At 36.0% G+C, this 13,876-nt stretch overlaps 1 protein-coding gene and 2 pseudogenes across 1 annotated transcript; 2 read left to right on the top strand and 1 right to left on the bottom strand.

The window, feature by feature from the left end:
* Nucleotides 1-478: 478 nt before the first annotated feature.
* On the top strand, nucleotides 479-2,451 carry LOC116125600 (annotated as a pseudogene).
* A 2,961-nt stretch (nucleotides 2,452-5,412) lies between these two features.
* LOC116125599 lies at nucleotides 5,413-7,826 on the top strand (annotated as a pseudogene).
* A 388-nt stretch (nucleotides 7,827-8,214) lies between these two features.
* On the bottom strand, nucleotides 8,215-13,360 carry LOC116125598 (protein MRG2-like). Its single transcript, XM_031411298.1, has 11 exons — nucleotides 13,281-13,360; nucleotides 12,432-12,485; nucleotides 12,301-12,314; nucleotides 11,686-11,828; nucleotides 10,955-10,995; nucleotides 10,656-10,760; nucleotides 9,929-10,008; nucleotides 9,662-9,766; nucleotides 9,330-9,499; nucleotides 8,983-9,067; nucleotides 8,215-8,378 (listed from the first exon to the last, which is right to left on the bottom strand). Exons 4-11 carry the CDS (start codon nucleotides 11,705-11,707, stop codon nucleotides 8,285-8,287), a joined length of 702 nt encoding a protein of 233 aa, XP_031267158.1. The 5' UTR covers nucleotides 11,708-11,828; nucleotides 12,301-12,314; nucleotides 12,432-12,485; nucleotides 13,281-13,360; the 3' UTR covers nucleotides 8,215-8,284.
* Nucleotides 13,361-13,876: the final 516 nt, after the last annotated feature.

Here is a 13,876-nt window from a genome sequence, read left to right as displayed (position 1 = left end):
ATACGTATCAAGAGTGTATCTTAAACCTTTTGATACTTTTGATATATTCTTACGATCGCTCGTATCCGTTCGTATCCTTAAAAATATCGATATAATCGATACGAATTTATTAATTTGGATCAAAGGTCCCAAAAAATTTCAGTCGAAACCGGTCACCTAACCTAATTCACTAAAATCTGTTTAAATTTATCCTTTTTGCTTGAGAAAGGGAAAAGAAATATGTATTGCCCATTTTACATGATAATAATAAATAAGTGAAGATCTAGTTAACATTAATCTTGGAATTTTATGATTAATTTTAATTATATAATACTATAATTTAAAACTAATAATACCATAAAATTATTTATTAATTTTGGGATGATATTAATTTTAAAAAATTTTAATTATTTTATTAATTTTTTTAAAAGATATATCTTACTATATGAGCGATATATAAAAAAAATTAGGTTTTGATATAATACTCGATTTCATAACCATGGTGAGAAGAGAAAAGGAGTGTGATAATAAAGCGGTAAGACGTGGAGTCGGTTTTGGCAGTTCAGAAGAAAGGGATGTTATGACCGACACATGGCGGTGGGTGGGTGTAGCCGTTAGAGCCTATAGTTTAGTATTTTTGAGTGGCCTAAAGACAGGCTGGACTGCCAGATTGTAGTAGCCTTCAGTCCCCCGATTCTGCTACTAACTTTGTCGTTTTTGGAGCCAACTCAGCTTTCCGTGCGTCCTTTTCTTTCACGAAATTGCTCTCCACCTGGCTTCGGTCAAAGTCATCCCTTCTCTCCCAACCGTACTCTTCATTTGATTTCTTCTTTTAATATTTATTTATTTTAAACGAAAGATAAAGATCGCTCCACTCTCTCCTTTTAAACCACCTTGTTGTTTTTCTGATTTAACTTCTCTCTTACAACTCCAAAACTGTTATTGCGGATATTTTAAAAATATATAATTAAAAACTGAAAATCAGTTATGGGACCCGTAATTAGTTTCATGTTGATTGTGCGTGATTTTCGTGTGGAATAATACTTGTAACAAGTATTTTGTAAATTTATTTTTGATATAATAATTTATAATTGTTAATTTATAATAATTTTATAGAAATCATATTAATTATTTATTTAATGAACTTTCATATTAAGATCACGAAAAAATATTGTTGTTGTAATATTTTCTTTGTGAGAACGTGAGGAACTCTGTATTGTGGCAACTGCACGTACAGTTTTGATGGTGAGTGATTATACGTGTAGTTGGGTAGACGAGGAGATGACGCGTGTCTATTTGACAGCTGTATGCTAGTAACTGCCTTGCCTGGAAGAACTCCTCCACTCTCAACGGCTATCACCGGTCACTATAACCGGTTCATCCGTTATCCTTATCTCTTTCGTATAATACACCTCGTCATTGCCCGCTTGTTCCTCTATCAGACCCAAGGTGAGGCTCAGCCTCCACCACTTCACATACGAAATCAACCTTCTCTTTCTAGCACACAAAAAATATTTACATTTTCAAATTTCAAATTTCAATTTTACCTTTTTCTAGTTTCAAACTTACTTCTAGTTTTTTCTTAAAATCTTATACCAGGGCTTCAACGAGAAAGGATGTGGATCGGATCAAGGGTCCATGGACCCTGAAGAAGACAAGCATTACAAAGGCTGGTTCAAAACTACGGTCCACGAAACTGTCTTTGATCAGCAAATCGATTCCTGGTCGATCGGGAAAGTCCTGCCGTTTACGGTGGTGCAACCAGCTGTCACCTGAGGTAGAACATCGACCATTCACACCTGAAGAGGACGATACTATTATCCGAGCCCACGCTCGTTTTGTAACAAGTGGCTACTATCGCCCGACTTCTAAACGGCCGGACCGATAACGCTATTAAAATCATTGGAACTCTACATTGAAGAGGAATGTTCTTCGCTCGGCGATGATTTGAATGAAGAGATAACAATCCCCAACCATTGAAAAGATCGGCTAGTGTTGGGCCGGGTACAATATTTCGGGACTGTACTTGAACCCAGTAGCCCATCCGGATCCGAGTTGAGTGATTCCAGTTTGCCTGGTATTCAATCTCCAGTTTACCGGCCATTGTTGAGACAGGGTCGCTTGCTCCAGTTGAAGCCTCTTCTTCCACAACGGATCCACCCACTTTACTCACCTCTCGCTTCCGGGTCTGGATCGGACCTTGAGTTCACAAATCATGGATCTGGATCCTCATCCGGACCCGTTTTGAATTCTAATATATGGTACAGCCGCAGGTGGCACAACCACCTTTGGTACAAAATCATAGTGAAGGTTATGAAAAGCAGTTCTTTAGCACAGAGTTTTTGGCAGTGATGCAAGGATGATAGGAAAGAGTGGAATACATGTCTGGAATTGACACAATGGGCTGTGTATACAGACGGAAGCTATTAGGAATGCTGTGTGAAGCGTATGGGTATTAGCAAGATCGATTAGAGAGAAACCCCTAGTCAATTAATTGATCATCAAACTAGAACACTTCATCAGGGAGTTATAAAATGTAGAAAAAGAAAACTGTCTTTGTTTTTTTGCTTTTTGTTTTAATTAGTCGCTTTATGTTCCTTCGTCACAGAAAGTATATTTTTGGTAGTGTACGAGGGGATAGACTGGGAATGAGAGAGAGGGTTGTTGTATGAGGCAAAGAGAAGGAACAATCTCTTTTGAATATAAAAACCAACAACATTAAGACATCAGATTTATTTTTGCAGTTACTGTATTTTCTTTGTTAAATTTAATTGAAGAAGGAAGAAGGCAACCATTTTTGTTTGCATCTATAGAATCGAAATCAAAATTAACAGTGCTACAACAAAACAAATTTGGTAAAGGTCATTGAGTGGAACCGTGGAAATTAAAAGCATGTGTGAAATACTTTGGGCAAATCATGACACACATATATATTTATTAAGTTGGATTACCAAATCCAATCCAGATCCCTTTAATACTCAACTTTTCGTGCTTTTTGAGGTAGAATCAAGAGCAGAGAAATGAAGAAATGCCTCAATGATAATGTTTTTTGTTGGCTGTGCTGATTGGTACCCTTTGATTAGGCAGAAAAAGTGTTTGTAAGTGAACATTGAAACAACCTTAAAAAAAAAAAAACGTACATCCCCCTTTGACTATAGTTGGTAAGCAATACTTTTATTTAGGTATCATCAATATCTAAGACATCTGTGTATAAAAAAGCACAAGATTAATTACAGCTGTATAGGCGGACCATGCGTTTAATATTCGTGTGAAGGCTTAATGCAAATTGGTATATGAAACACAAAGTCTTTGTCTTTCCATCTCCTTAATTCGTTTTCTTTGCTGACTCCATTTCTGGTTTAAGAAGATTGTTGTATTGAGCTCTTATTTTTCATTATTGTCTGTAGGGGTTTGATGCTCCAATTTAACAATCTCATATGTTAATGTTCACCTCGTTGTCCAACAAGCAACACAAATTGTTTTTTCTTTTAGAATATAATTATGGAAGTACAACATTCTCGCATTAAAACACATGAACAGGCTATTTGCTTGCACACGTACCCGGCCCTGAAGGGATATGCATATATTTCTGTATGTCTTCCGTTAATATACAGTAAAATCTCTCTATAGTCATAATGATGAGACTAACTAATTTTATTACTATGAGGAGGTTATAATTTAACAGAGATGTAGTTAAAAAAAGTTCTTATTTCATAATTCATGTTTTAGTAGTACAATATTAGGATTTCAATTAATGTTTTAATAATATTAGGGTTTCAATTCAACGCTTCAATTGGCTACTTTTAAAACGGATAGAAGATCATGTTTTGAAACCAATAAAAATAATTGTCCTTGATGGAATTGTAAATATAATTGTTGCATGACAGCTGATGTGATTGCCAATTGTTTTAAGCATTATAAAATTAGGATCCTCGATGTCGATAATTGCAAGTTACAAATAAAGTGGACGAGGAGAATCAAAGAGTCATTGTAGAATTAAGTAATCAGATTCGACAACTTTACTATACTAATTGAATGAATATTAATGTCTTCCTTAATCATATAAATGAGTAACAAGTCATGTGTTAATAAAAGAAGAAATCATTTCTACAATTAAATAAGAAGAGAAAGGAAATAATTATGAGGCTGATAGTACGATAATACTAAAAGTTTCATGTCAAAAAGCTCGCTTTAACAAGAAAATGTTTATGTTAGCGATTAATGTACCCGCAAGTTAAAAAATGTAATAACAACTTTAAAACATAAATTATTGTCCCAAATAACTTCAGATAAATATTTTATTTCATCTTAAACCTTTAATGTAACATACCATATATTTTTTTACAATATACAGATAATTATTACTATGTAGAGGCAACTTTCCTTAAGACGGGAATTAGAAAAATTACAACTTATTAAAATGTGGAGTTTATTCTTATTTATAATTATCCCAAATTGGGAATATAATTTTTTATAATTATGTATAGTTTATTTTTTACGTATATGAGGGTGCCCAAGAAAGTGACCATATTAAAGATAAAAAATTCCCTGCACTGCACGCCCTAAAAATCCTTTTCAAATTTAGTAGCATCTACTTCAACTTTGTAGAAAGGAATCAAGGCCAATTTGCTTTTGATAACATTAAGTTTTTCAGTACTGCATCAACTCAACCACATGGGAGGTGACTGGTGAAGTATTGATTAGCTCTGATATATTTGAGATTCTGAATGTCAGGGTGGGATTGCAGGGACAGAATAAATTGTTGTCGCTAATGAGGGATAGTCTTCTTATAGCAAATTTATCTAATTAAACTTTAATTATGATTAATGATTATTGAACGCATCCTTATTCCTTACGTTTAAAATTGAAGGCCAAGTTTCAGCAAATAATTCTATCTGCTTATGTAGCAACCGTTTCGGTCAAATTCTGTCAAATTGAGAAATTTCGGTGGCCCTTTGATTGGACTATATTTTGCGGTCTTCAAGCCATAAACCATTGGTGTGAAAATGGATATCCCTGTAGACCCGTCATGTGTTCAGTCGCAGGAAAGAATTATCGTCCACTTGCAGGAACAGAAAAAACAAGTTAATAATCAAAATGGTAAGTGCTAATGCGGACAACTTGGTTTTATATAGATTGTGGACCCAGCATAAGCTGATTTTATTTGCCACACCAACGCTGCATTATTAATTATACAAAACATTAATTTCTTTTGACCAAGAAATTAATTTCTTGGCCTGAACCTGCTCTCATAGCCTAGGAGCGGCTTTTCATACTCTTCAATTAATGGAATGGACCACAATTTGGGAATTGACGGTAAAGTTGAAATGGGATCATTTTCATTTAATTTTTTCCATGCTTGATCCATTAACTTACAACTTCCCGTGACTTCAAAGACCGAATATTAGACTTTCTAGCTTTCACATTCGAGCTATGGAGATTATTAATAAGCATCCCGAACAGGCAGGACACCCCATCCCACGTATGGATATCTCAATTTTCTTCTTTCTTCTGTTTCTCCTGCAAACTCCTCCAAATTCATCTGCAACATTTCAAGTTCTTGAAGAAGGCTCATCATTATCTGTGGATAATTCAAACGACTATTTGATTTCAGAAAATGGTGTTTACTCTGCGGGGTTTTTCAACGTTGGCGACAATGCTTTCTGCTTTGCCGTATGGTTCATCAATTCCTCGCGTCCCGTTGCGGCTTGGATGGCTAACCGCGATAAACCAGTTAATGGAAAAGGCTCAAAGCTTTCACTTTTGAGAAACGGGGAATCTGTTCTTAACTGATGCATGTGGAATCCCCATTTGGAACTCCAAACCAATTCAACTTCTCGGTTAATCTGTGCTTTTAGACACTGGCAATTTGTGCACCGGAATTCGGAGACTGTTACCCTCTGGCAGAGCTTTGATTCACCAACAGATACCTTTTCTGGCAACCACTCACCAAAGACACACAACTTGTCTCTTCAAGAAGCGAAGGAAACTTTTCTTGGGCTTTTACAAGTTGTACTTTGACAATGACAATGTTCTCCGTCTTCTTTATAATGGTCCTGAGATATCCAGTGTGTAGGGCCAGACCCAACGCTGATAACCTGGGAAGCAGGCAGGACAACATACAACAACAGTCGAATAGCAATATTCAACAATCTAGGCAGCTTCGAATCATCAGATGAACTTCTTTCAAGGCAGCTGATTGGCATGGGACCCCAAAGAAGACTGAAACTTGATTTTGATGGAAATGTTCGAATGTACACCACAAGAGGCAACTGGGACTTGGAGTGTTTCTTGGCAAGCCATTTCTCAACCATGCATGATCCATGATCTGTGGACCAAACAGTCTTTGCAGTTATTCTTCCTGAATCTGTGTCGGATATGCTCTTGCTTACCTGGATTCAAAATAAAAACCCCACAGACTGGTCTCATGGTTGCCAACCTGAATGCAGATCTATTGCAACCATACGGAGGTCGGTTTCCTTCCTCTCTCACACGTTGATTTTTATGGCTATGATATTCGATATATTCCAAATTCCACTTATGAAGATTGTAAAGACGAATGCTTGCAATCGTGTGCTGCAAGGGCTTCATGCTCCTGTTTTGAAACGGTGTGTACAACTGTTATCCCAAATTTCTCTTGGTTAATGGACACCGTTCGCAGAATTTTGATGGAGTCACATACGTCAAACGGCCTAAAGCTAGAATTTCAATATCAAACAATGACACATCCGAGAAAACATTTTTGATATGTCCAAGGGTACGTCTTACTGAGCTTGAAACAATGTACAAAAGACCCAAAGAAAATGAATCATTGAGGTTGTTGATCTGGTTCGCCTGTGGTGTGGGGGAGGGAAATAACCTGCATCTTTTTGGTGTGGTGTTTCCTACTGGAGGTGATGGAGATTTGAATGCAACCATTCAGGATATATTATCGCTGCAACTGGATTTAGAAAAATTTCTTACATCGAGCTTAAAAAGGCCACACTGAACTTCAGTGAAGAGATTGGAAGAGGTGCAGCAGGTACTGTGTACAAAGGGACCTGTCTGATGGACGAGTCGCAGCAATCAAGCGACTCAATGAAGTAACCAAGGAGAGCTGAATTTCTAGCAGAAGTAAGTACTATAGGGAAGCTTAATCACATGAATTTGATAGAGATGTGGGGATATTGTGCAGAGGGAAAGCACAGGCTTTTGGTTTACGAGTATATGAAGCATGGATCTTTAGCAGACAATCTTTCCTCCAACGCACTTAAATGGGAGAAACGGTTCGAAATTGCAGTGGGCGCTGCGAAAGGCTTGTCATATTTGCATGAGGAATGCCTAGAGTGGATCCTACACTGTGACATAAAGCCGCAGAACATTCTGCTAGACTCCGATTACCAACCGAAGGTGGCGGATTTTGGTTTGTCTAAGCTGTTGAATAGGACTGGGCTCAACAACTCAAGCTTCTCAAGAATAAGAGGAACCAGAGGTTACATGGCTCCTGAGTGGGTATATAACCTTCCCATAACCTCAAAAGTTGATGTTTACAGCTATGGGATAGTTGTTTTGGAGTTGGTTACCAGAAAGAGTGCAACAGGTATGCCAACCTTCGACAATGGAGAGGTGACAGGTGATGGAAGATTGGTTAAATGGGTGCGGGAGAAGATGAATGCGACTAGTGCTGGAGAATCTTGGATTGAAGAAATTGTAGACCCCTTGTTGGGGTGCGATTACAACGCAAAAAAGATGGAGCGTCTGGTTAGAGTGGCTTTGAATTGTTTGGAAGAAGACAAAGATGCAAGACCTACCATGAGTCAGGTGGTAGAGATGCTTGTGCGCAGTGAGGATGAGTAATAAGCTGCTTGTTACCCAATTATGAAGTCTCCAATGTTATCGCAACTTTTCTCCATGGTTTCTGGTTTCCGTATCCCACTAAGCTTACGATGTTTCAGAATTAATGAATATATATTATCGTATACGTACTCTGTGGCAAATCAAAAGTATTTGTACAATAAAGATTGGTTCCGATTCTGGGTTTAATTGTGTGGCATTATAAAGCTTTTCACTCAATAAACTTTTCAAGGACAGCTACTTGGATTTTCCTCCTATGATATTTACTTATATACATACAATTGAGCAGAAAGATATAATCATGCTTAAGCTTATCAACTTGTTTCTGAAGACATGCAACAGAAAGTTATCAAGTTTCTAAGCTTTCTAGCCAAAAATAATAAAAGGAGATACAAAAGGCAAGAAAATATCCACCAACAGCAGTTACTTCCATGGTGTTATGTACAAAATGACGTCCACATGTTACCTAAGCTTAGTCATCTTCCTTTCCGTTGGTACTCGTTTCAACATCTTCCGCAATGTGGTAAGTTGAAAGGAAAAAGGAACTCTGATTCTTTTTCAGGAACCTGCATGAAAAAATAACCAGCATGAGAAAATGACAAATAGTAATCTTCAGGGAAAAGGAAAAGAGAAAATTATTGATGATTACAAGTAAATCCAAACTATTTTCCAAAAAATTCCTCCCAGAGATGTAGTAGAACTTTATATTTTTCATTCCAAGAATTGATGAAGTTTTTCTCAAAGAAGTGCAACATTTTTGGTTTACAAAACATGACACCAGTAGGATGTTTGTAAAATTTGTAAAGCTTCGTTGAACTAACTTTTCTGTACCAACCCAGCCACATAAGGTACAGTCACCAGCTTCCAAATTCATTATTACTCCAGTGATGCAAAAGTTTTTACAGATATCCATACGCATTGAAGACCATCCTAAAGTTCAAAGTGAATATAAGCAATCAATTTCAGCAATAGCCACCATCCAGTTGTCATACGTCATTTACATTATATAGAGTATATCTTGTCATCAGAAACTGACTCTAGTTGAAAGATAAAATTATAATTGCCTAGAAACAAAAAAAGAAAGGAATTAAAAACAACCAATGCAGTGAATAAAAACACAGCTTCTGCCAAGATTTAAAATTTAATCATAAAATGATAAAGAGCTCATACTCGAGGAAGTCCAGTAACATTTGGTGCAACTTTGTCGATGTTTCCTCTTCAATTTTTGCATGGACCAATAACTCTGGCAATTTAACTACAAATGACAGATTACAGTAAACTAACAGCAGCTAATTAAGATCGTTAGAACTTTTATATGACAAAGACGCAATAAATCATCTATCCCAAAGAGAAGTACATGAAGACCAAAAACTAAAATGTAGATCTTTAAGTCAAAAATTCTTTGGCGAGTTAAAAAATGAAATAACAACAACACTATCATTGCTTTATATAAGTGAACACATGAAGTGGTACATGTTTCTCAACACATTGACTTTGTCTATCAAGGACGAGCTTACCAAAGAGGCGTAATAGATGCTCAGCACCATATATAGTTGAGGGAGCAACCATAACTGCCATGGTGTCTTCATATTGTTGGCGCTCACTTTTGTACAGAAGCATTATTGGCAAAGCTTTGTCAAAGAAACAACGTAATCCTTTTATCATTTCCCTAGTTGAATCAGCTATCCTATACAGAGGAAAGGTTTAATTTTCGCTTATGTATCGAAATTGTTGATTAGAAAGAAAACTGCTCTGCAAAACCAGCTAAGCCTTAACTATAACAATTCAAAAATTGCGTGAGTAGAAGGAAGAGATCGAAAGGACACAAATAGTCAGATATTGAACTTACAACCCATCCTTCTCCAACCTATAATGACGATATTTCTCCAAAATGTCATCCACAGTCGGGGTGCATNGTAATCCTTTTATCATTTCCCTAGTTGAATCAGCTATCCTATACAGAGGAAAGGTTTAATTTTCGCTTATGTATCGAAATTGTTGATTAGAAAGAAAACTGCTCTGCAAAACCAGCTAAGCCTTAACTATAACAATTCAAAAATTGCGTGAGTAGAAGGAAGAGATCGAAAGGACACAAATAGTCAGATATTGAACTTACAACCCATCCTTCTCCAACCTATAATGACGATATTTCTCCAAAATGTCATCCACAGTCGGGGTGCATGGAAGTTTAACAAGCTGCAAGAAAGGTCATATAATAAAATACGTACCATGTTATGCATGACACTGAAAGATAATGATGAATGTTAGATACAGGTATACCGTATAATCATTAAAAAAAAAAAAAATACTAGTTCAACTTAGTTGCTCAAGTCTATTTTAACAGGTGGAGGCAGCAAATGAATGACATTACTGTGTATACATATATTGACAACATAATGAACCAATGCCATCTAATAATCGAAATGGTAGTTAAATTAAGTCATTTATCTTTGATAGCAACAGATGGTAGACCATCCAACAACAGTAACTTATATTAAATCCAAAGGGGAATAAATCTCGCCAGAAAATGCACCAGTGCATTCCTACTATTGCACTACTCATTGTAATTGAATGCCCATAAAATATAAGAACAATTTAAGAAGTCAGTAGGCTTTATATGCCATGGGTTCAAAAAATTAAAGCAAATTACTTGTCATACCAAAAATTACAAATTAAAAAAATAAGTAAAAAAAATGAAGAGTAGACATACATGAAGGGGAAACAGCAAAAGGCTCAAAAGAACAAGAAAATCTATATAAGTACTACAGAACCTTTAGTCTAGAATGCGCATCTTCTGTTATCAAATATAACAAGGTATTATGACAGGGACAGAATATAACTACCTTGCCCAGATGTGTAATTGATCCACAATCATCAACTAGTTGCTTCTGTAGAGTTGGCGGAATTTGGAGGTTCACAAAATTTTCCATTGGTATGTGGCCCTTTTCCTACCAATTGAAAAGCCATGGGCTTAGGAAGTAGATACACAAGCGATTGATGGATAACATTAAGCTGACTGGAACGAAAATTAAGTTAACTTCCATCAACAAAATGAATTTTCAGTTGAACGGATCCATAGAAATTAGGTATGCATGCATCAGCATAATGAAAGTTAATTAGGCAGATGTACACCAGAGCATACCTTATCAAGACGGTCATTCTTTCGTTTCTTGCCCCTTGCAACTGCATATAGCCAGAACAGCTTAGAGGAAATCTAATTTCAAGAATAATATCTCTGCTCCAAGGAACTCCAAAGACATTTTTTAAAGCAAAAAACTTACACAACCAGTTATCGCCTCAGTCGTACACAGTAAAAGGTCACAATAATATTGACTAGATCTCGTAAGAGCACATAACAACTTAAAGCAACGTTGCATTTGAAGGGTCTCCTTTTTGGTTGAAGGAAAACAATTGCTTGTTTTCCTATTTCTCAATAAGTCATCTCTTTTCTATTAACTTATCAGATATATCTAGAAAACCAAGGAAAATGTCCAAGGAATACAGCCACAACTAGAATGTCACTTCACACCAGAATCAGGGAATGCATGCAGAAGACATTGTTCTTTTTAATTCACCTTCAGTCCACTTTCAACAGAGTTTATGGTAACAGTTTAGTTTCTTTTCCCTTGTCTGTAAGGACAAAACTTATGATCCATCAATTATAATGCTTAACCCCAATTAAATGTAGGCATGTGATAATATGCTAACATTCCTGCTCTATGCAGTAGATAGTTCCAGATTTATTGCTCAATAAGGGCAAGTTAGATGACTACATGCAAGAAATTACTTCTATAAAAGAAGAATGAAAAAGCTTAACCCATAATTACACAGATTCAAGTTTAGGAAACAGATAAACATGAGATCAAACCTAACCATCAGTACTTCTTGGCTTCATCTGTGATGCATGCCCTAGCTTTAAATTCTTTGATTCAATTGTTTTGTTGTTGGCCAGCTGCCTTTGGACATTCCCATTTGTACGTTTCAGCAGACGATCCACACTGACCCATTCATCCCAGCTGTTGGAAGAAAAAAGTTCAAGAGACTAAAACTTCTGACAGTTTCTTATTAGTACAGTAAATCATCAATAAATGGAAAAATCTTAAGTATGCCAACTTAAAAGAATTAAAAAAAAAAAAATTCTTCATCTAGTATATTTGTTATAGAAAATTTAACACTTTCTACAAAATTGTATTATGGCGAAAATAAAATTAAAATTTTCCAAAAAATAAAATCACAACACCTATTGCACTAGTTGGTGTTATAAAGCTGTAAACTAAATTAAAATGCAACAAGTCTTAGAACTAAGTCAACAATTATGCTTCCAAGGTCTAACAATTTAACAATCTGAAGTCAAAATAAACCTTTTTTTTCTTTCAAATACAATTATAAGATCTAAGAAACCACCTGCATTCGTCCTGAACAAAAATTATAATTCACTAATTCTTCAACAATCTGTCATTAGTTATATAGACAGGCAGATGTACTCACTTGTTATTCCACCCCTGCAAAACAGAGAAAAGATTATGCAATCAAGACACTTTAGCAATAATATTCCTGTTGTTTCACAAACGAAGCAACTACAAAAATTAAAATTTAACACAACCAAAGACCATACTTACAAGGTAATGAACAAAATATATAGTGCCCTTCTTCCGGTAATGGACTTTTTTCACCTTAGAATTAAAACAGACTATTATTGTCAGAACAAAAAATAATCCTTAAAAAAGGAATTGGTAGACTCTATAAATGCTGCAAGCAATTTCGAAGTCATATATGAAATGATTATCTTCCTTCAATTGGTCGAATTATTTACATAAAACTAGGTTCCGTTGATTCAAACAAACGATATTGTTGATGCACGGTTTAAGCACCAACGAATTCTCACGTGCATAACGTTGATTGGCTGTTAAATACACGTGAAAATGGAATATAGAAAGCGAAATAAATGCAAAAGGAGTTTTTTAAGTGGTTCGGATGCTAAGGTAGCAAGTCTTATGTCCACTGATTTGTATTGATATGAGTGTGGGTCAGGTCGCAACTGCGGACTGACTTACAAAAGAGTTGGAAAAAGTAAATGTGTTTTTAGGAGAGAGAGAAAGACTTTTCTTCTTATGAAAAATGGCCGAATCCCCTTAATGAAGGGGTCTTCTTCATTTTATATCAAACTGAAGCGTGTGATCATCATTAAATCCCTGGTTTGGTGTGATTGTCAGGATTTAACTCGGATTTATGTCCCATTTTCCCTTTCCCAAACTGACTTCACACGACTTATTGCAGGGAAATGGACGCGTGTAAGCTCCATATCATTTGGCAGGTTTGACGTGTGCGTGTTGCTCTGACGGGAGCAGGTCACCCTTCACGTGACTTTTCCACGTCAGCCCTTTATTTTCGGCATAACAGATATAAACAATTTCCTACATTTTCACTCCCTTCAAACAATGAGAAAGAAAAGAAAAGTGACAGAGCACCTTGGCATCGTAAATGTGTTTGCAATGAAAAGCGAGGACCTTTTCATTTTCTTCAAACACGGGAGGAGAGTCGTCGTGTGTTTCTGTTTCTCCGTGTCAGCGTCCATCTTCGTTGCATCATCAGACTCCGTGGCAGAATCGTTATTTAGCTCCGTGTTTGAGCTTCCCATTTTCAGCTGACTTGTTTTTATTTTAACTTTTGTGGCACCAACACTGATTACTTAAAAGCGGATATTCCAAAGTAAAATCTAATAAAATAATGTGATGGTAAATAATTTATGAAATTATGACAGATGGTCGGGGGTTCAGGATTGTGGGTGGTTAGTTGGCCATGGCCATGGTATTGGTAACATTGGGGTTTTAAATTAGGCCGAACGACTTACATATATTCAAGGTTTTTCGAAATGATAAATTAGTATCCAAAAAATTTTGAAACGACAAACATGTACCTTCTATCATGTACTGTTAGTGATTTCTGTTTGTTCATAATGAAAAGACTAAAATGTCCTTAAAAGTTTGATATTTTAGTTTTTTATAAATTTAAAAATTTCTAAAAAATCTCATAGGTTTGTTAATTTAACTAAACACCCCCATAT

This window comes from Pistacia vera, unplaced genomic scaffold, assembly GCF_008641045.1.
Source record: "Pistacia vera cultivar Batoury unplaced genomic scaffold, PisVer_v2 Contig169, whole genome shotgun sequence".
Classification (NCBI taxonomy): Eukaryota; Viridiplantae; Streptophyta; class Magnoliopsida; order Sapindales; family Anacardiaceae; genus Pistacia; species Pistacia vera.
This window is presented reverse-complemented; position numbering and strand designations above follow the sequence as displayed.